At 45.1% G+C, this 21,898-nt stretch overlaps 1 protein-coding gene across 1 annotated transcript in view; it reads left to right on the top strand.

The window, feature by feature from the left end:
• Window positions 1-9,028: 9,028 nt before the first annotated feature.
• Window positions 9,029-21,898, top strand: part of LOC144697717 (uncharacterized) — a gene marked incomplete at its 5' end in the record, with an annotated part of 37,728 nt that continues 24,858 nt past the window's right edge. Inside the window, 3 exons of the mRNA XM_078569726.1 lie at window positions 9,029-10,226; window positions 16,880-17,559; window positions 18,424-18,431. Coding sequence (XP_078425852.1) covers window positions 9,029-10,226; window positions 16,880-17,559; window positions 18,424-18,431 — 1,886 coding nt within the window. The remainder of the gene's footprint in view (window positions 10,227-16,879; window positions 17,560-18,423; window positions 18,432-21,898) is intronic.

Raw genomic sequence — 21,898 nt, forward strand, 5'->3', positions numbered from 1 at the left:
TTTTTACTCTCCATTCCTTTTGAAATAAAGGACAACATTCAATTTGCCTTCCCTATTACCTGATGAACTGATATGTTAGCTTTGTGGGACTCATGCATGAGCACTCCCAAATCCCTGTGTGCTGTAGCTTTCTGCAGTCTTTCTCCATCTAAATAACATTCAGCTCCTCTATTCTTCCTGCCAAAATGCATAATCTCACACTTTCCACATTAGATTTCACGTACCAAGTTTTTTTTTCCCACTCACTTAACCTGTCTATATCCCTCTGTGGATCCTTTGTGTCATCCTCACCACTTGCCTTCCCACCTATTTTTCTGTCATTTGCAAAGTTGGCGATAGTACATTCACTTCCCACATCTACGTCATTAATATATATTGTAAAAAATTGTGACCCCAGCACTGAACGGAAGTGGCTGCAGAGATAGTGGAGGCATTGGTCGAAATATTCCAGAACTCACTGGATTCTGGGAGGGTCCCAGCGGATTGGAAAACGTCTAACCTGATGCCCCTGTTCAAGAAGGGAGGGACTATAGGCTATACGCCAGTCAACCTAACATCTGTAGCTGGGAAAAAGGTAGATTCCATTATTAAAGAAGAAATAGCAGGACATTTAGAAAAGCTGAACGCAATCAAACAGAGTCAACATGGTTTTGTGACAGGAAAATCATGTTTGACAAATTTTCTAGAGTTCTTTGACGATGTAATAAGTGGAGTTGATAAAGGGTAACTTTAGTGTATTTAGATTTCCGGAAGGCATTCAGCAAGGTGTCACGTAAAAGATTATTGCTCATGATGGGAGCTCACGATATTTGGGGGAATTGATTGAGGATTGGTTATCACACAAAAGACAGGGAGTCATGATTAATGGGTCTTTTTTCAGGTTGGAAAGATGTAACTAGTGGAGTGCCACAAGGATCAGTCCGAGGGCCTCAATTATTTATGATCTATATTAATGACTCGGTGGAGGGGGCAGAGTGTAATGTATCCAAACTTGCTGAAGATACAAAATTAGCTGGGAGGGCACGTTATGATGAGAACATGAGGAATCTTCAAGGGGATATAGATAGGCTGAGTGAGTAGGCAAAAGCTTGGCAGATAGAGTTTAATGTAGGAAAATGTGAGGTTATGCACTTTGGTAGCGAGAATCAAAAGGCAAACTATTATTTAAATGGAGACAGACTCCAAAAAAGTGCAGCACAGCAAGATTTGGGTGTTCTTGTGCATGAAACATAAAAAGTTAGCATGCAGGTTCAGCAAGCGATTATGAAGGCAAATTGAATTTTGGCCTGTATTGCTAGGGGGTTGGAGTTTAAGAATAGGGAAGTCTTGTTTCAACTGTACAGGGTGTTGGTGAGGCTGCACCTGGAGTACTGTGTACAGTTTTGGTCCCCGTATTTAAGAAAGGATATACTGGCATTGGAGGCAGTTCAGAAAGATTCACTCAGTTGATGCCTGACATGAAGGGGTTGACTTATCAAGAACAGCCAAACAGGTTAGACCTTTATTTATTAGAGTTTAGAAGAATGAGGGGTGATCTTATTGAAACATAAAAAATTCTGAGGGGGCTTGACAGGGTAGATGTTGAGAAGATGTTTCCACTAGAGGGGGAATCTCGAACTAGGGGACTTAGTTACAGAATAAGGGGTCTTTAAAACCGAGATGCGTAGGAATGTCTTCTTTCAGAGGGTAATGAATGTCTGGAATTCTCTACCCCAGAAAGTTGTAGAGGGTAGATCACTGAAAGTATTTAAAGAGGAGGGAGATAGATTTTTGAAATACCGGGGAGTTGAGGGCTATGTGGAGCTGGCGTGAAAGAGGAGTTGGGGCCTGGAGCAGATCAGCCATGATCTTATTGAATGGCCTATTCCTGCTCCTATTTCTTATGTTCTTATGATCCATGTGTCACTCTACTAGTTACAGGTCGCCATCCTGAAAATGCGGCCCTTATCCCAACTCTCTGTCTTCTATTAGTTAGCCAATCCTCTATCCATGCTAAAATACTACCTCCAACACGATGGCCTCTTATCTTAATAAGTGGCCTTATGTCTGGTGCCTTATCAAACACCTTTTGGAAATCCAAATATATTACATCCACTGGTTCCCCTTTATCTATCGTGCTTGTTACCTCCTCAAAGAATTGTAATAAATTTGTCAGGCATGATTTCCCCTTCATGACGCCTTTCTGACTCTGCTTGATTATATTATGCATTTTTAAATGCTCTACTATTACATCCTTTATAATATACTCTAACATTATCCCAGTGAGGGAGGTTAAGCTAACTGGCCTTTTTTTTGTCTCCTCCCTTTGTGAATACAGTGGAGAGTTTTCCCCCGATTCCCATTGACTCCAATATTCCGAGTGCTCCTTGATGCCGCACTCAGTCAAATGCGGCCTTGATGTCAAGGGCAGTCACTCTCACCTCATACTGCAACATCACAGGCAACTGGTAGTTGTGAGGCTGCAATCTTTTAATGCCTTTGCTTTGTAACTCAATAATTCATCTACTCCATCCCACTCGGGATACTCCCTTAACTTGGGCTTTATTAATAATGTCACTATGATATGTGGGGTGTGCAGAATTATTGTAATAAACTCTACCAGGTACTCTATGGGCTTAACTAACCAGTGAACGCTTGATATTGGCTCAGGACACTGGGCCAGTGATCTTTCCACGCAGGTGAATGTGCCTGAGAAGCACCCAACTGAAAAAGCTTTTCCATTCACCTCCTGCATCACTGCAGCGGATATACATTGTTCTGACAGTGCCAGCAGGGCTGTGGAATTAATTGGATAGATCTTCCAAAGAGCCAGCACAAGCATGATGGGCTAAGTGATTTTCATCTGTTCTTTTAGAACAGTGAATATTCCTCATCCCGTGATGGAAAGAGGAACCAGAGACTATGGGATTGAACGTAGCGAGAATCAGCACCTTCAGGGCAGAAGAGAGACATGGGAACAAGTGGCAAAAGCTTTAAAAACTCAGTGCATTCCTACAAGAGAGAAGCAGTTTAAATCACTTTGAGCAATTTGAATATGGAAGAGCATCTATTCACGAGGATCCATGGGTGTCTTTTTATTTATTGATCTCAATTATTTTCTTTCCCCTCTGGGGATTCAATGGCGCTACTGTTACCCAACATTCCCTACGGTTGTGAATGTGCCCTATTTACACTCCAGTAGCCCAGTACGCAGGCGCAGTGCTGGACTGTATCTGGAGCATGCGCAGTGTCACTTTGATCAGTGTCCTGGATTTTTTTCAGCGGGTGAGATTCGATGGGGCGGAGTGAGGAATGTAGCCGGGAGTCGGCGTCGAGAGGGAGCGGCGGCATCATAAACACTTGACGTAGGCCGCAAATCGGGAATAGGACTCTGCAAATCCCGCGTTTTCAGCTCTGGGGCTTTTTCCCGGAAATAGGCCCAGTTTGATGGTCGCCATATTGGTTCAGTGGCCATCTTGGTGACGAAACAGAGCATGGGCGGGGCTTCAGGGCACCTGTGACCAGGAGAGAAAATCATTGGCTCATTGATTTTATTCTCGCGCTGCGCACAGGAGATGGCGAATGTCCCGGGTTAATTACCGCCATCGTTTGAAGGGCAATGTGCTGCTGGGCGCACGCGCTGCCATCCTAACAACATCAGAATAAGAACATCAGAACTCGGAGCAGGAGCTGGCCTGTCGGCCCATTGAGCATGATGCACCATTCAATGAGATCATGGCTGATCTGATTGTGGTCTTAACTGCACTGCCCGCCCCTTATTTTGATGCTTAAATGAAAAATTTGTCTAACTCGGTCTCAATTAGTCTTTTGGTAGTAAAGAACTTGAGTGTTGCTGAAAAAAGAGACGTGGAAGCTTTTCGTCTTGTACTCATGGGGGCACTTCGCAAGAATACCAATGTAAGGAAAAACAACCATATATACTGTATATAAAGAGAATGCTGATTGGTTGGCAAGTGGACTCTGATTGGTAGAGGCGTTGCTATGCAAAATGCACTAGTGATGGTGACTGACAGTTAACTGCAAAGCATTGTTTGAAATTTGAACCAGTTTGACCCTGATTGGTCAAGGCATTGTCCTGAGGAATGAGTCAGCAAATGGCTGTCACTTATTTTGTTTAGCTGAAACAGGCGCAATGTGTGTATATGTTTTTTCTGTCTGCAAAGAACAGAGCCCTATAATATATGTAGCTTCCAGTACATGCAAATGCACCACACTGCAAGCCCAACTAAGAATCTTAAATTGGTTGTCAATGTAATTTTTAGCACACTGACGATTATTTAGCAAATGTTGTCCAATCACGGAATCACATCTAATATTGGACACTGTTTTGAGCTTTGCAAACACAGGCTGGTTGGGTATGGTCTGTTTGCAATGCTTGGCAGTTAACTGTCAGTCACTATCACTGGTGCATTCTCCATGGCAATGCCTCTACCAATCAAAGCCTACTTGCCAACCAATCAGCACTCGCTTTGCATGCAGTATATATAGTTGTTTTCCCCTTATATTGGTATTCTTGCCAGCTGTCCTGTTCAGTGCAAGATGAAAAACTTCAACATGTCCCTTTTTTTTTTAGCAATACTCAACTTTGCATCTATTCAATAACCAGACCTCCACTCCTTGCTGGGGAAGAGAGTTCCACAAACTAATGGATGCCTGAGAGAAGAAATTTCTCCTCACTTCAGTCTTCCGCATCTCAGTCAAAATTATTGAAAACCTTTATTTTTAAATTGTGCCTCTTTGTTCCATATTCTCCCATGAGGGGAAAAAGCCCTCTCAGGATCCACCCTGTTAAGTGCCCTCAGAATATTACAGGTTTCAATAAAATCACCTCTCATTCTTCGAAACTCCAATGAATACAGACCCACCTTGCTCAACCTTTCCTCATGAGGCAAAGCCTCTCATTCCAGGAATCAGCCTAGCAAACCTTCTCTGAACTGCTTCCAATGCAAATATGTCCTTGCTTAAGTTATCTTGGACCAGGCAGCAGGAGGAGAGAATATTGTGAATTTCTATCCTGGACTGACAGTGATGGAGTCTGGAACCCCTTTTACAGGGGTTAGGAGGGGAGGATTTACACACAGCAAACTCAAATCAAGAGAAATGTTTGTCTCTTCTGAATTTGTACCTGCATCTGACACTTATGACTTTTGTAATCTCCTTTTACAGAGAGCTAGAAGATTTGAAGTCTGTGAGATTTTTCTCTGACTCCAATGCTTCTGATATCTTTCCAGCTGCAGGCTCCAGCAGGAGATTTTAAATTTGAAAACAGTGAAATTGTTTCAGGGGTGAGTATTATTGAACATTCATCGACAATTTAGAGCTTTTACTGCTGCGCTCTGGTCCCATGTCTCTGAGGCTGGTGTGGCTCCTTTACTGTGGATCTGAATCCATGTCCATCCATTGCTCTGCTTCACCCCTACCCTTCACAATCACCTCTCTACCGTTGTATGGCTCCATCTGCCTCTAATGATGGGTGTATTTTAACCATGTTTAGTATTTTACTGTTATTTTCACCAACTGTGTCTAAATGAGGCTTCCACTGCTGCCCATCCCCCCAGCTATTCACTGTTGATTTACCAGCTTTATCTTCCCATGGCCAGGAATTATTTTTCCTGCACTAGAGATCATTTCTCTCCCACTTCTGAGCTTATATTGACTGTCAAATTCTGCTTCATTTGTATTCCCCATAATTCATTCTGTACACCCTGAAATGTTAACTCTTTCTCTTTCCACAGTTACTGCCTGACCTGCTGAGTATTTCTAGCACTTGCTCTTTTTATTTCAGATTTCCAGCAGCTGCAGTATTTTGGTTTGGTTTTATTGCAGGCATTTCTCACAGAACCGAGTCTGGGAACAGAGATGAACCAATTAAGAACGGATTTGTATTTGGGTGGGTGTTGATTGGAGAGGTTGGTCCCTGGCCTCCAGTGTTAGTCTTTTTCATGCAGCCATAGAATTACAATACAGGAGGCCATTTATCCTGTCATTCCTGTGCTGGCTGTGTGCAACTGCAGATCAGCTAGTCCCACTCCCTGCCCTTTCCTCATAGCCCAGCTTTTTCTCTTCAGGTACTTATCCAATTTTATTTTCAAAGCCTTTGCTGTATCAGTTTGAGCTGGAGTGGAGATGGAGGAGAAGCTGCTGGGTTTAACCACAAGGACCCAGCAATTTCCAACGTGAAGTTGTCAAAGGGAGGTAGGTTTTGGGGAAGATGAGGTTGATGAGCAGACACTGGCCATGAAATGTAAAAGATCATTGTTTTAGGAAAAAATATTTCTGTAGATGCTTTTAATCTACTCTACAAATGCATACTTATAAAATTTATTCTGGGGATTTGGGCGTCACTAACAAGACCAGCAGCAGATATTTCCCATCCCCAGTTACCTGTGGAGAAGATGATGTTTGACCTTCTTGAACTGCTGCAGTCCGTGTGGTGAAGGTGCTCCCACAATGATGTTAGATAAGGAGTTACAGGTTATTCACCAGTGATGAAGAAGAAACAACGATATATGTCCAAATCAATAACAACAATTTGTATTTATATTGCAACTTTAATGTAACAAAATGTTCCAAGGCATTTCCCAGAAATATTACAAAGCAACATTTGACACTGAGCCACATAAGGAGATATTTGGGCAGGTGACCAGAAGCTTTGTCAAAGAGGTAGGCTTTAAGGAGTATCTTAAAGGGGGAAATTGAGGTAGAGAGGCAGAGAAGTTTAGGGAGGAAATTCCAGAGCTTACGGCCTAGGCAACTGAAGGCACAGCCACCAAAGGTGGAACAGTTAAAATAGGAATGCTCAGGAGGTTGGAATTAGATGAGCACAGATATCTCAGAGGATCATGAGACTGATGGAGGTTACAGAGACAGGGAGGGGCCAAGGAGGAATTTGAAAATAAGGATGAGAAATTAAAAATTTAGATTCTTCTTAACCAAGAACCTTTGTCGGTCAGCGGGCACAGGAGTGATGGGCGAGGAAAACTTGGTGTGAGTAAACACAAGGGCAGCAGAGTTTTGGATAGCCTCAAGATTACAGAGAGGTTGAATGTGGGAGGCTGGCACGGAGTGCCTTAGGATAGTTAAGTCTAGAGGTAACAAAGGAATGGATGAGAGTTTCAGCAACAGGTGAGCTGAGACTAGGGCAGAGTTGGGCGAAGTTACTGAGGTGGAAACAGGCCGTCTGGGTGATGATGAGGATGTGTGGTTGTAAGCTTTTTTCATTACTTATTCATGGAATGTGGGGTTGCTGGCTAGGCCAGCATTTATTGCCCATCCCTGATTGCCCTTGTTTAGAGGGCAATTAAGAGCCAGTCACATTGCTGTGGGTCTGGAGTCACACGTAGGCCAGACCAGGTAAGGACAGCAGATTTCCTTCCCTAAAGGACATTAGTGAACCAGATGGGTTTTTTTTTGTAGTAAAAACCCATCTGGTTTACTACTGTCCTCTAGGGATGGAATTCTGCCGTCCTTGTACTGGTCTGGCCGACATGTGACTCCAGACCCACAGCAATGTGGTTGACTCTTAACTTAGGGATGGGCAATAAATGCTGGTCTAGCTAGCGATGCTCACATCCCATGAACGAATGATTTTAAAAAAGAGCTCATCTTGGGGTGAAGTATTACACTAAAGTTTTGAACAGTCTGGTTCAGCCTCAGACAGTTGCCAGGGAGAGAGATGAAGTCAGTTGTTAGGGAATGGAGTTTGTAGTAGGGACTGAAGACAACACTTTCAGTCTTCCCAGTATTTATATGAAAGAATTTTCTGTTCATTCATTACTGGATGTCAGACCAGTCAGGAGAGTGTGTGACTTCAAGGCGAACTTGGAGAGTTGGTGTTCACATACACCGGCTACCCTGGTCCTAGGTGCTGGAGGCTAGTGGTTCAGGAGATTTGTCAAAGTTATGGTCGAGTAGTAGTTATATAAAATCCCTCTCCTTCAACTGCTGCCTCTCCTACTTCTCTCTCTCTCTCTCCTTCCATAGAGACCAGAGTCTTGCATAGGCCCAGTCTGGGTGGAAGGTTCCATTAATAAGAACTAGGAGCAGGAGTAGGTTATTCAGTCCCTCGAGCCTGCCCCGCCATTCAATACGATCATGGCTGATCTCATTTCGGCCTCAACTCCCGCCCTCTCCCCATAACCATTCAACCCGTTACTAATTAAAAATCTGTCTATGTCCTCCTTAAATTTATTCAGCGTCCCGGCATCCACTGCACTCTGAGATAGTGAATTCCACAGATTCACGACTTTGAGAAAAGTAATTCCTCCTCATCTCTGATTTAAATCTACCACCCCTTAGCTTAAAACTATGGCCTCTTGTTCTAGAATGCCCCAGAAGAGGAAACATCCGCTCCACGTCTACTTTGTCTCTCCCCTTTAGCATCTTATATACCTCAATTAGATCTCCTCTCATCCTTCTAAACTCTAGCAAGTATAGGCCTAAACTGCTCAATCTCTCCTCATAAGACAAGTCCCGCATCTATGGAATCAATCTCGTGAACCTCCTCTGAACTGCCTCCAATGCAACTACATCCTTCCTCAAGTAAGGGGACCAAAACTGTGTACAGTGCTCCAGGTGCAGTCTCACCAATGCCTTGTACAGTTTCAGCAATACTTCCCTATTTTTATACTCTATTCCCTTAGCAATAAATGCCAAAGTTCCATTTGCCTTCCTTATTACCTGCTGTACCTGCATACTAGCTTTCAGCAATTCATGCACGAGGACACCCAGACCCCTCTGCACTGAAGCATTCTGAAGTTTCTCTCCATTTAAATAATAATAATAAATAATAATAATTCCCTGAAGGACATTAGTGAGCCAGTTGGGTTTTTACGACAATCCAGCAGTTTTTATGGTCACTTTTCCCTGGTGCCGGCCCCACAAATTACCAGATTCATTCAGCTCCATTTCACAACCTGCCTTTGTGTTTCTGTGGGTTCTCCCTCACTCCCTTTTTTCTGTTTTACATCGATTTCACAGGATATTAGAAGGGGAGGATTTGCAGCCCAATTTATCATAATGTGAATGTCACCGGATTTTGAACACGGAAGGAGAAAGCACTGTTCACAGTGGAGAGAAACCGTACACGTGTTCTGTGTGTGGTCGAGGCTTCAGCCAATTATCTGACCGATCAGAACATAAATGCAGTCACAACAGGGAGAAGCCGTGGAAATGTGGGGACTGTGGGAAAGGATTTAATTACCCGTCTGACCTGAAAACTCATCGGCGCAGTCACACTGGGGAGAGGCCATTCACCTGCTCCGAGTGTGGGAAGGGATTCACTCAGTCCTCCCACCTGCTGATACATCAACGTGTTCACACTGATGAGAGGCCATTCAGATGCTCTCACTGTGGGATGCGTTTCAGGCGATCATCTGACCTCACTGTACACCAACGAGTTCACACTGGAGAGAGGCCGTTCATCTGCTCCAAGTGCGGGAAGGGATTCACTCGATCATCCAACTTGCTGATACACCAGCAAATTCACACTGGGGAGAGACCATTCACCTGCTCCGAGTGTGGGAAGGGATTCAATCATTCATCTGACCTGCTGCAACACCAGCGCGTTCACACTGGAGAGAGGCCATTCACCTGCTCTGAATGTGGGAAGGGGTTTACTTGTTCATCAGACCTGCTGACACACCAGCGAGTTCACACTGGGGAGAGACCATTCATATGCTCCAAGTGTGGGACAGGATTTGCTCGCTCATCCACATTACTGAGGCACCAGCGAATTCACACTGACGCGAGACCGTTTAAATGCCCAGTCTGTGGGAAGTGTTATAAAAGCTCCAAGGAACTGTTGTCTCATCAACGTGTTCACACGGATGAAAGACCATTCAGGTGCTCTCTCTGCGGGACTGGATTCAATCAATCATCTGACCTCACTGTACACCAGCGAATTCACACTGGGGAGAGGCCACTCACCTGCACGGAGTGTGGGAAGGGATTCACTCAGTCATCCAATCTGCTCAGACACCAGCGAGTTCACACTGTGGAGCGACCGTTTAAATGCTCAGACTGTGGGAAGCGTTATAAAGGTTCCCAGGAACTGATGTCCCATCAACGTGTTCACGCTGACGAGAGACCATTCAGGTGCTCTCAATGCGGGATTGGATTTAAGCGATCATCTCAACTCACTGTACACCAGCGAATTCACACTGGGGAGAGACCGTTCAGCTGCACAGACTGTGGGAAGGGATTCACTCAGTCTTCCGCTCTACTGAGACACCAGCGAGTTCACAAGTAATTACCGTGATTGGATTTTACAGCTGGTCACACCAGGACTGGGCCATGTTCTTTGGGGTCTGTTTTTGCTGATGTTCACAGAATCACAGAATTTTAACGGCACAAAAGGAGGCCATTCGGCCTATCGTGTCTGCACCAGCTCTGCAAATGAGCATCATGGCCTAGTGCCATTGCCCTGCCTTTTCCCTGTACCCTTGCACATTGTTTTGATCCAAATAACCATCTAATGCCTTCTTGAATGCCTCAGTTGAACCTGGCTCCACCGCACTTCCAGACAGTGCATTCCAGACCCGAACCACTCGTTGTGTGAAAAAGATTTTTCTCCTGTCCCACTCGCTTCTTTTGTAAATCACTTTAAATCTGTGCCCTCTCGTTCTTGATCCTTTTACGAGTGGGAACAGCTTCTCCCCGTCTACTCTGTCCAGACCCTTCATGATTTTGAACATCTCTATCAAATCTTCTCTTAGCCTTCTTCTCTCCAAGGAGAACAGCCTTAATCTCTCCAATTTATCCCCATTGCTGAAGTTTCTCATCCCTGGGACTATTCTTGTAAACTCCTTCTGCACTCTCTCCAATGTGTTCACATCCTCCCTATAACATGGTGCCCAGAACTGTACACAATATTCCAGCTGAGGTCTAGTGAGTGTCTTATATAAATCCAGCATAACTTCCCTGCCCTTGTACTCTATGTCCCTATTAATAAAGCCCAGGGCACTATAAGCTTTACTAATTGCTCTCTCCACCTGTCCTGCCACTTTCAATGATCTATGCACATATACACCCAGGTCTTTCTGCTTCTACATCCCCATGTTCTTCCTACCAAAATGCATCACCTCAAACTTCTCTGCATTGAACTTCATCTGCCATCTATCTGCCCACTCTACCAAGTTGTCTGTCCTCTTGAAGTTCCACACCGTCCTCCTTGCAGTCCACAACACTCCCAACTTGCATATCGTCTGCAAACTTTGAAATTGTCCCCTGCACACCAAGATCTAGATCGTTAATATATATCAGGAAAAGCAAGGGTCCCAATACCAGCACCTGGGGAACTCCACTACAAACCTTCCTACAGCCTGAAAAATATCCATTGACCATTACTCTCTGCTTCCCAGTTTTCAGCCAATTTTGTATCCACATTGCTGCTGTCCCTTTTATTCCATGAGCAATAACTTTTCTCAGAAGTCTGTTGTGTGACACTGTGTCAAATGCGTTTTGAAGGTCCATATACACTACATCAACTGCATTACCCTCATTCACCTTTTCTGTTACCTCTTCAAAAAACTCCAGCAAGTTAGTTAAACTTTAGTAATCCATGCTGGCTCTCCCTTATCAACACATATTTTTCCATGTGACTACTAATTCTATCCCGAATAATTGTTTCTAGAATCTTGCCCACTACTGAAGTTAAACTGACTGGTCTGTAATTGCTGGGCTTATCCTTGCAACCTTTTTGAACAAGGGCATAATGTTTACAATTTTGCAGTCCTCTAGCACCACCCCTGAGTTTAGGGAAGACTGAAAGACTATGGCCAGTGCCCCTGGAATTTCTACTCTCACTTCTTTCAATATCCTTGGATGCATCTCATTTGGTCCCAGTACCTTGTCAAGTTTTAGTACCGATAGTCTATTCAACACTTCCTCCCTATCAATTTTGAACCCTTCAGAGTCTGTCACCATGGCTTGGGTAGCATCTACCTCCTTAGTAAAGACGGATGCAAAGTGTTCATTTAATACCTCAGCCATGGCCCCTTCGTCCATGTGTAAATTCCCTTTTCAGTCCCCAATCAGCCATACTCCTCTTTTTATCAACTTTTTACTATTTATATGCCTGTAGAAAACTTTGGGATTCCCCTTTATGTTGGCTGCCAGTCTCTTCTCATAATCCCTCTTCGCTTCTCTCATGTGCTTTTTCACCTCCCCTCTGAACCTTTTGTATTCCACTTGGTTCTCAATTGTATTTTCTACCTGACACCTGTCATAAGTGCACTTTTTCTTTTTATCTGAATTTCAATCTCCTTTTTCATCCAGAGAGCTCTGGATTTGTTAGCCCCACCTTTCCCTTTAGATGGAATATAGACTCATGGACGTTTACAGCACAGAAGGAGGCCATTCAGCCCATCATGTCTGAGCTGGTTAACAAAGATCTAACTACACTAATCCCATTTTCCAGCACTTGACCCATAGCCCTGGAGGCTATGGCAACTCAGGTGAATGTCTAAATACTTGACTGTGCCCGAACCAATTCATTTTTTGAAGGTAGCCCATTGTTCAGCTACAGTTTTTCCTGCCAATCTTTTGTTCCAGTCTATCTGGCCCAGCTCCATTTTTGTTCCATTGAAGTCGGCTCTTGTCCCATTAATTATTCTTACTCTGGATTGCCTATCGTGCTTTTCTCATCATCATCCTAAAACATGCAATACAATAATCACTATCTCCTAAATGTTCCCCCACTGACACTTGATCTACTTGGCCAACCTAATTTCCAAGAACCAGGTCCAACAGTGGATTAGACACATACTTCTGGAGAATATTCTCCTGAACACAATTTAGGAACTTTTGTCCCTCTCTGCCCTTTACACTACCACTGTCCCAATCTATATTCGGGTAATTAAAGTCTCCCATTATAACTACTCTATAATGCCTGCATTTCTCTGTATTTTCCGTGCAGATTTGTTCCTCTACACCCTTCCCGCTAGTTGGCGGTCTATAGGCTACACCAAGCAATGTAATTGCACCCTTTTTGCTCCTTAACCCTAGCCAAATTGATTCTGTCCTTGAACCCTCTGGGACATCCTCTTTCTCCAGCACTGCAATGCTCTCCTTAACCAATACCGCCACCCCTCATCCTTTCCTTCCTTTCCTGTCTCTTCTGAACACCTTGTACTCGGGAATATTGAACACCCAGTTCTGCCCTTCCTTGAGCCAGGTCTGTTATTGCCACAACATCACATTTCCACATGGCAGTCTGCACCTGTAACTCCCCAAACTTATTTACTATACTCTGTGCATTACATGCATGCACAATAACCCTGATTTGGCTTTTGTTACTTTCTCCCTTGCCCCGACTTTACCTATTAACTTACTCTTCTCTAAACTAGTACTCTCTGTCCCTCCCAGTATTTTGTGCACCCTGGTATTCCTCTCTAATATTTTCTCTTGGTTCCTGCACTCCTGCTGAGCTAGTTTAAAGCCCTCCCAACAGCACTAGCAAAACGCCCTGCAAGGAGCTCAGTCCCGGCTCTGTTCAGGTGCAATCCATCTGGCTTCTATAGGTGCCATCTCTCCCAGAGCCTGTCCCAGGAATCTAAAGCCCTCCCTCCGGCACCACTTTTCCAGCCATGCATTCATCTGCCTTATCCTCCTACTTCTGTAATCACTAGCACATGGCACTAGGAGTATCTGGAGGTTACTACAGCTGAGGTCCTGCTTGTTAATTTTCTACTTAGCTCCCTAAATTCTGATTGCAGGACTAAATCCTTCCTCCCTAAGTCATTGGTACCAATGTGGACCACGACCTCTGGCTGATCACCCTCCCCCAGAAGAATGTCCTGCAGCCGCTCTGTGACATCCTTGACCCTGGCACCAGGGAGGCAACATACCATCCTGGAGTCACTTCTACGGCCACACAAACACCTGCCTGTTCCCCTAACTTGCATCTTTCTCCAGTTTCTCTCCTATCTTCTATCTCACTCAGAGCTCATCTTGCCTTCTGCTTCCTTGACACTATTCTCACTAAACTGCTGACCATCCAACTTCCACATTTTAGACGATATCCTTAACGGTTCTCTCTCTCTTTTGGTACTGTCCCTCTCACGTTTAAATCCACTGTTGTCTCCCATCATTAAAAAAACCTTCGACCCCACCGTCCTCTCCCTCTCTTTTTGCTGACTTTGCACTTGCTGGTAAACTGTTAGATCTTTAATTTTTTTCAAGTTTGGATAAAAGGTTACTGACCTGAAGCATTCACTCTGTTTCCTTCTCCGTAGATATTTGACCTGCTGAGGTTTTCCAATAGTTTGTTTTGAGGTCGTGCGAACATATGAATTAGGAGCAGGAATAGGCCACTCGGCCCCTCGAGCCTGCTCTGCCATTCAATGAGATTATGGCTCATCTGATTGTAACCTCATTCCCGTCTAACCCTGATAACCTTTCGCCCCCCCTTGCTTATCAAGAACCTATCCAGCTCTGCCTTAAAAAGATTCAAAGACTCCCCACCGCCTTTTGAGGAAGAGAGTTGCAAAGACTCATGACCCTCTGCGAGAAAAAAAATCTCCTCATCTCTGTCTTAAATGGGCCACCCCTTATTTTTAAACAGTGACCCCTTTAGTTCTAGGTCGGATTTCCACCTGGAGTGTTACAGTATTTTGTTTTTGGGTCAGAGTGGATCAGTTTTCTCTGCAATGAGACAACAGGAACTGTCACCCTGTTCGACATGAAACTAAACTCACTGTTAATTCCTCATCAGTAACAATGTTAAACGCAAAGTTTCCAACCGGGATTGAACCGGGGACTTTCTCATGTAAAGTAAACGTGATAATTACTGCACTGGGGAAATGAGTGTGAATCCCCCCCGGACAGAGGGGAACTGACCATCCATCTCTAGCTCTAATTCCCAAACAGAAAATGCTGCCAAGAATCAGCAAGTCAGGCTGAGTCTGTGGCCGCTCTCAGCGTTTGAAACCGTCACAATGCCCGGGTGATTGACGGAAGCTGCGGACCAATAGGAAGAGGGGGCGGGACTGGAGGACCGAGCGTCGAGGATGGTCCTCCAACCAATCGGAGTGAATGCGGGGGCGGGACCGGACTGTGACTGAAGCATGCGCAGTGCGGGTAATGGCGATGGGGAGACGGGTCCACAATGGGTAAAGGGGGGGTTGGCGGGGCGGAGGGAGCGATGGATCCGGCGGGTGGACGGAGAGGCTCCGGAAACATGTTGTGTAAACCGCAAACCCCGGAAATAAACTGACCGGTTCCCCCCTCCCCCGTTTGCACCGAGCGGGGCCGCAGCTCCCAGATCAATGAAGAGCCGGTTTGTATCAGGCTGGACATTGGTTCTTTTATTCATTCACGGGATGTGGGCTTCACTGGCTGGGGCAGCATTTACTGCCCATCCCTAGTTGCCCTTGAGAAGGTGGTGGTGAGCTGCCTTCTTGAACCGCTGCAGTCCCTCTGGTGTAGGTACACCCACTGTGCTGTTAGGAAGGGATGTTGACCCAGTGACAGTGAAGGAACGGGATATATTTCCAAGTCAGGAAGGTGAGTGATTTGGAGGGGAACTTCCAGGTGGCGGTGTTCCCATCCAACTGCTGCCCTTGTCCTTCTAGATGGTAGAAGTCGTGGGTTTGGAAAATGCTATTGAAGGAGCCTCGGTGGATTGCTGCAGTGCATCTTATAGATGGTACACACAGCTGCTACTGTTCGTTGGTGGTGGAGGGAGTGAAGGTTTGTGGATGGGGTGTCAATCGAGAGGGCTGCTTTGTCCTGGATGGTGTCAAGCTTCTTGAGTTTTGTTGGAGCTGCACTCATCCAGGCATTCTTCGCTCCCTCGGCTTGACACATTTATTTGTCTGGCTAAAAGGATGGCCTCTTTCCTAATGTTCACAATTAAAGTGGTGGATTCCCCAGGAGATGGCTGACATTTGAGGGGACAGTAAAGTAATATAGGACAGAAATATGCCTGGTGTTATTATATGGTATATATTAGATATGTTATTTATGATTCTGTAATAAAGTTAATTTATTGTTATTTCTAGTCTTGTAACATAGCACTGTAGCTATGTTATATATTTCGAGTCAGTCATTATGGCACAGAAGGAGTCCATTCAGTAATTCAAATCCATGCTGATTCTCTGTAGAGTAACCCAGTCAGTCCTATTCCCCTTCTATATCCCCGTTCCCCTGCAAGTTTATTTCCTTCAAGTGCACACCCAGTTTCATTTTCATATCATTGACCATCTCCACTTCCACCACACAGTGAGTTCCATGTCTAGCAGCCTGCCTGAACATTTTCAGGTCTGTGTCCTGGACAGAAAGCGATGAGCATGATCTGTTAGGTCAGCAGATTGAGATTGGATGGAGAATATGTGGGATCGAGATTGACAGTCTTTGGGGAATGAAAGAGGAAAGAATGTTCCATAGAAAGTAGACTTGTGTGTTCTGAATTTCTATCCTGTACTGACAGTGATGACTTTTGTAAACTAACTCCATTTACAGGATATTAGAAACGGAGGATTTACAGACAGAAATCGCAAACCAAACATTACATCCAGACCTGACTTGATTTATGGGAGCTCAATATCATCAGCCTTTGAACTAGAAAGAGAAATGTTTGTTCTGTCTGCTTCAACAGATTTTAAACGTCACTGTGTCTGGAAAATCACCAAGAAGCTCGTGTACACACATGTGCGAGAGTTCCAATGCACTGACTGTGGAGAAAACTTTAACCAGATACACAGACTGAAGAAACATTGCACCATTCACAGCCAGGAGAGACCGAACACGTGTACTGTTTGTGGATGAGGCTTCAGTTAAACATCTTACCTCAAGGAATGCAAGGACACCTGAACCATGGAGAAACCATGCAAATGTGGGGAATGTGGGAAGGGATTCCGGTCCCCATCTGCACTGGAATCTCATCGCCGCATTCACACTGGGGAGAGGCCGTTCACCTGCTCTGATTGTGGAAAGGGATTCACTCAGTTATCCCACCTGCAGATACACCAGCGACTTCACACCGGGGAGAGGCCGTTCACCTGCACTGATTGTGGGAAGGGATTCACTAACTCTTCCAATCTGCGGACACACCAGCGAGTTCACACGGGGGAGAGACCGTTCACCTGCTCCATATGTGGGAAAGGTTTCAGTGATTCATCCAGCTTGCTGATACACCAGCGAGTTCATACTGGGGACAAATCATTCAACTGCTCTGTATGTGGGAAGCAATTCAGTCGATTATGCAACCTTCTGCGACACCAGCGAGCTCACACTGGGGAGAGGCCGTTCACCTGCTCTGAGTGTGGGAAGGGATTTGCTGATCCATCCATCTTGCAGAAGCACCGGCGAGTTCACACTGGGGAGAGGCCATTCAGCTGCTCCATGTGTGGGAAGGGTTTCACTCAGTTAACCAACATGCTGACACACCAGCGAGTTCACACTGGGGAGCGGCCTTTCATCTGCTGTGAGTGTGGGAAGGGATTCAGTGATTCATCCACCCTACTGCGACACCAGGGTGTTCACACTGGGGAGAGGCCGTTCACCTGCTCCATGTGTGGGAAACGATTCACTCGGTCATCTCACCTGCTGAGACACCAGCGAGTTCACCAGTAATTACAGGGGTTGGATTCTGCTGTGATTGCTGCTGTCAATCACATTCAAGACTGAACCATGTTCATTCTGACAGTTGGTGAAGTGGGAGGGTCAAAGGGTTTCTTTCTGCTGTACTGGCCAGTCTTACAACTTTGTTTCCAGTGGTCTGGAAGTGCACATTTCCACTGAAATGTTCCACAGAAGCTGATGAAGGTCATTTATTGCTGCAAAAAGAGACATGCTCTTGAAGTTTTCATATTGCACTTATCAGGACAAACACAAGAACACCAAATTTCAAAGGGAGCAACTATTTATACTATGTGAGAAAAGGGTGCTGATTAGTTGGCAAGTCAGTTGCGACTGGTCAAGTCGTTGCCATGGAGAATTCACCAGAAAGCTCGTGACCTCAGCATTTAGTTGGATTCAAAAATGTTGCAATGCCTGGACATGTCCATTTTGGCTTCAGAGTATCAGAGCTTTATGATGGTCCAATGTCACTTCCCTGCTTTTTTACTCAATGACCTGGATTTTCAGAGTCAGAAAGACTCACCTACCTTCAAAAATTGTGGGTGGGACCCGGATGCGGAAGTCCCACTCCCATTTTTCACAGATCCAATTTTTGCCAGTAGGGGACAGGGGCAGGGCTTGATTCACACCCAAGTTGAACCTGAACTCAGCAGAGCCATCTGAACTCAGCACTGAGTTCAAACAGGCACCATTTTGCCTTGTGCAAGGGAGTTAACTCATAGTGTGAAAGTCACGACTTTATGGAGTAGACGTAAAGACTCTTGTTGGGTGGATAGGGTCTGTTTAACTGTCATGATTGAAAGTCTTTTTTAAAATCCCCTGCTCTCCTGACTTCGTCTGCAGCTGTCAGTGTAAGTGAAAAAGATAGTTGGCTGTACAATGTAGCATCAGTCCCAGCAGTTTCAGTAATTGCTGGCATTTCCCTAAGGGCTATTTATGAATGCTTGGCTGACTTCCAAAACCTACAGTCATCTCAGCAGCTGTTCTGAGTCCACACTTTGACAACTTAAAGAGACCATTAAGGGTTTAGCTGCCTTTGAAGTGGTATGGACAGAAGTATGTTGGTTTTTATATGAGATTAACCAAAAGTTTTGAATAAGGTTGCAAGAATGGGAGTTTTGTTTAAAAATAGTGAAGGCTGTTTTAGATTTTTAGAACTTTATTTTAATTAATCTCAACCTGGCTCCTGGGGTCTGCCCATAGTGAATAATGTGAGTTGGGATGTAGGGTAAAAGGGGCGATGGGGGATCCATGCCAGGGCAAGAGTTGGCATGAGCGGGCATGGAGTACATAAGGGCCTTGGGGTGGAATGGGGGCTTGCAATTGGCTCACTTGCAACTAGTGAGGAGGAATTGTGTTGGGCTGCTGCCCCTGGTGGGTGGGCAATTATTCCAAATAATCATGTCTATTAATTTATTTTTAAAACATTCTCTTGGCATGTGGGTGCCACTGGCGAGGACCAGAGATTCCAAAAGGTTAGAATGCAACTGGGATAAAGTCCCAGAGATGGAGGCAGGCCTTTTAACCAGCCCACCTCAGTGCTCGGGCATCCTGTTAGCCGCCTAAGCTCCGATTCCAGTGGCACAGCAACCAACTCCATCCATAACCGCCCACCTCAAAGCACCACCCCCCTCCCCCCGCCCCCGAGTGAAGATCACAACATTTGGGAACCTTTAAATCGAGGCAGGTCCGGCAATTGGAAAATTTCCAGATCCAAGCTACCCACCTCGGTACCCAAGATCCAACCCAAGCTCTCTATTTCTGAAGCTCAAGATCCACATGCTTTGCTAATTCCTCTCTCACTGTGTCCTGCCACCTTCAAAGATCTCTGCACATGAACCCCCAGGTCCCTCTGTCTCTGCTCACTCTTTGGAACTGTGCCATGACATCTGTGTTGCCTCTACCTGTTCCTTCTGCCAAATTACATCACCTCAACTTTCCCTGTATTAAACTCCATCTGCCACTTCAGAGAATGTGAAGGGGAGATTGAAGTGTTAAACTAAACATACAGAGAAGAGGAGGCACTGATTGCTTTAATATGTCACCCACAATTGAAGATCCTTTAAATGCACATGAGGCTCATAGAGCACAGTAGGAGGCAATTGGAGGCTCTTTCCAATTAATCCCATTGCCCTGCAATTTTCTTTTTCTTTCAAGAATCTGTCCAGTTCCCTTTTGAACGATACAGTTGAATTTACTTCCAGTCAGTTTTGAGGCAGTGGATTCCAAATCGTAACAACTCGCTGTGTTTTTAAAACAAATAATTCCTCATCTTGTGTGTGGTGTATTTGGACTTTCAAAAAGCATTCGGAAAGCTGTCAACCAGGAGGTTCATACACAAAATGAGGTCTCAATCCTTATGAATGATCTAGATGAGGGACTGAGTGTAATGTGTCCAAATTTGCTGACAATGAAACAAGGATTTGCATTTCTATAGCGCCTTTCACAACCACAGGATGTTTCAAAGCCTTTTACAGCCACTTTTGAAATGTAGTCACTGTTGTAATGTAGGAAACTCGGCAGCCAATTTGCACACGGCAAGGTCCCACAAACAGAAATGTGATAATGACCCAAATGATATGTTTGTGGTTATGTTGACTGAAGGATAAATGTTGGCCCAAGACACCAGGGATCAAGGCCCGGGAGAGTGGGGTTCAGACAGTGCCAAACAGCAGGGCCTGGGATGTTATGGGTGGGGGAGGTGAGTAGGTGTGGTCTGGGCTCATTGTTTCAAACAGTTTTGCATCATCCTCACTGAGCAGCCAGAGCTACAAACCTGACAGACCAGCTTAAAAAACAGATCTGTCAGGCTGAGAGTTCTGATATTTTCGAAGCCAGTCTGTCAGTGTCAGGTCAATTTCACGAGTTGCTGCTGCTGCCTCGAACTTCAGGCAGCTTTGCAATTCCAATTTTTTTGAAAAGCCTGCCAGGAAACCACAAAGCTGCCCGAAGGTGAGAAGCAGCAGCAGCAGAAACTGAGAGTTTTCCTGCTTGAGAAATAGTCAGTCAAATCCCTGTAATTTTACAACCAATTGGATGCTGTTGTGGGTAGGGGGTGGGGGGGAGGGGTGGGTGGGAGGAAGGGGGGGCATGTTTAGAGGGGGTTGGGGGAAGTTTGGAGGGGGTTTGGGGGATGTGGGAGGGGGTTTGGGGGATGTGGGTAGGTTGGAGGGGTGGTTGGGGGTAGGTTTTGAAAGGGGTTGTGGGGAAGTTTGGGAGTTGGGGAAAGTTTGGAGGGGGGTTGAGGGGTAGGTCAAGGTTTGGAGGGAAGTTGGAGGGATTTGGGGAAGTTTGGAAGGGGTTGGGGGAAATTTGGAGGGAGGTCAGGGAAGTTTGGTGGAGAAGGGGGGATGGTTGGAGGAGTTCAGGGGAGCTAGAGGGGTTTTGGGGGTAGATTAGGTACAGATTTGAATTGTTTTTGTAAATGTAGCCACTTTGCTAACATCAGTTGATTGCTCGGTGATTAATTATCTTTAAATAATCAGCATTGGGCCTCCACTTTCACCATTGCTACTGTCACTCTGCCCACTGCATGCAGTTATAATGAAAGAAAGACAAAACCTACATTTATATAGCACCTTTCACAATGTCCTAAATCACTTTCCAGCCAATTCAGCACTTTTGAGTTGTAGTCATTGGTGAAATGTAGAGAATGTTATCTAATGGCGGAGCAGGCTCATGGGGGCGAATGACCTACTCCTGCTCCTAATACATATGTGTGTATGGAGATAGGTGAGATGAACAGGACTCGATGGCCTTTGTCATCTATAATTATCTTGCGAACAGAGGGTGGAATCCTGGCTGGAGTTCTGTTTATTTTGTTGCTGGTGAAAGTTTACTGTGAGCAGGATTTGTGGGATGAGATCACCAGGACAGGAGTGCAGATTGAGCTCAGAGTGAATCAGTAACCTGTTTTACTGCACATAATTCACAAGAGTCTTTTCCATATACTTCAATCTTATCCTTTTGTCCAGTTACCTGTTATCCCACTCCATCTTGCTGTTTTTTTCTGAGTTTTTTGAGGTTAGAAATATCGTGATAAAGTTATGGGGCGTTGCAGATATTGAAAATATATTGTGGTGAGAAGCAGCAATCAGCAGAGTCTTCGGACTTGCTGATGACCAAACAGATACAACTGTGAGCCATTCAGTCTTCGTTCTCTGGCCCCTTAAAAGTTCTGTTGCACGGAGAAGCCTGAGAGCCTGGAAACAGGAAAAGCACCGGGGCCCAGGATTTCTCTCCCAGTCCCTGCTGGAGATAACTCTTCTGCCCTTCTTCGAAATAGTGGCTGTGGGTTCTTCTTCGCCCACCTGAGAGG

Source organism: Cetorhinus maximus, chromosome 23 (genome assembly GCF_964194155.1).
Source record: "Cetorhinus maximus chromosome 23, sCetMax3.hap1.1, whole genome shotgun sequence".
Lineage (NCBI taxonomy): Eukaryota > Metazoa > Chordata > Chondrichthyes > Lamniformes > Cetorhinidae > Cetorhinus > Cetorhinus maximus.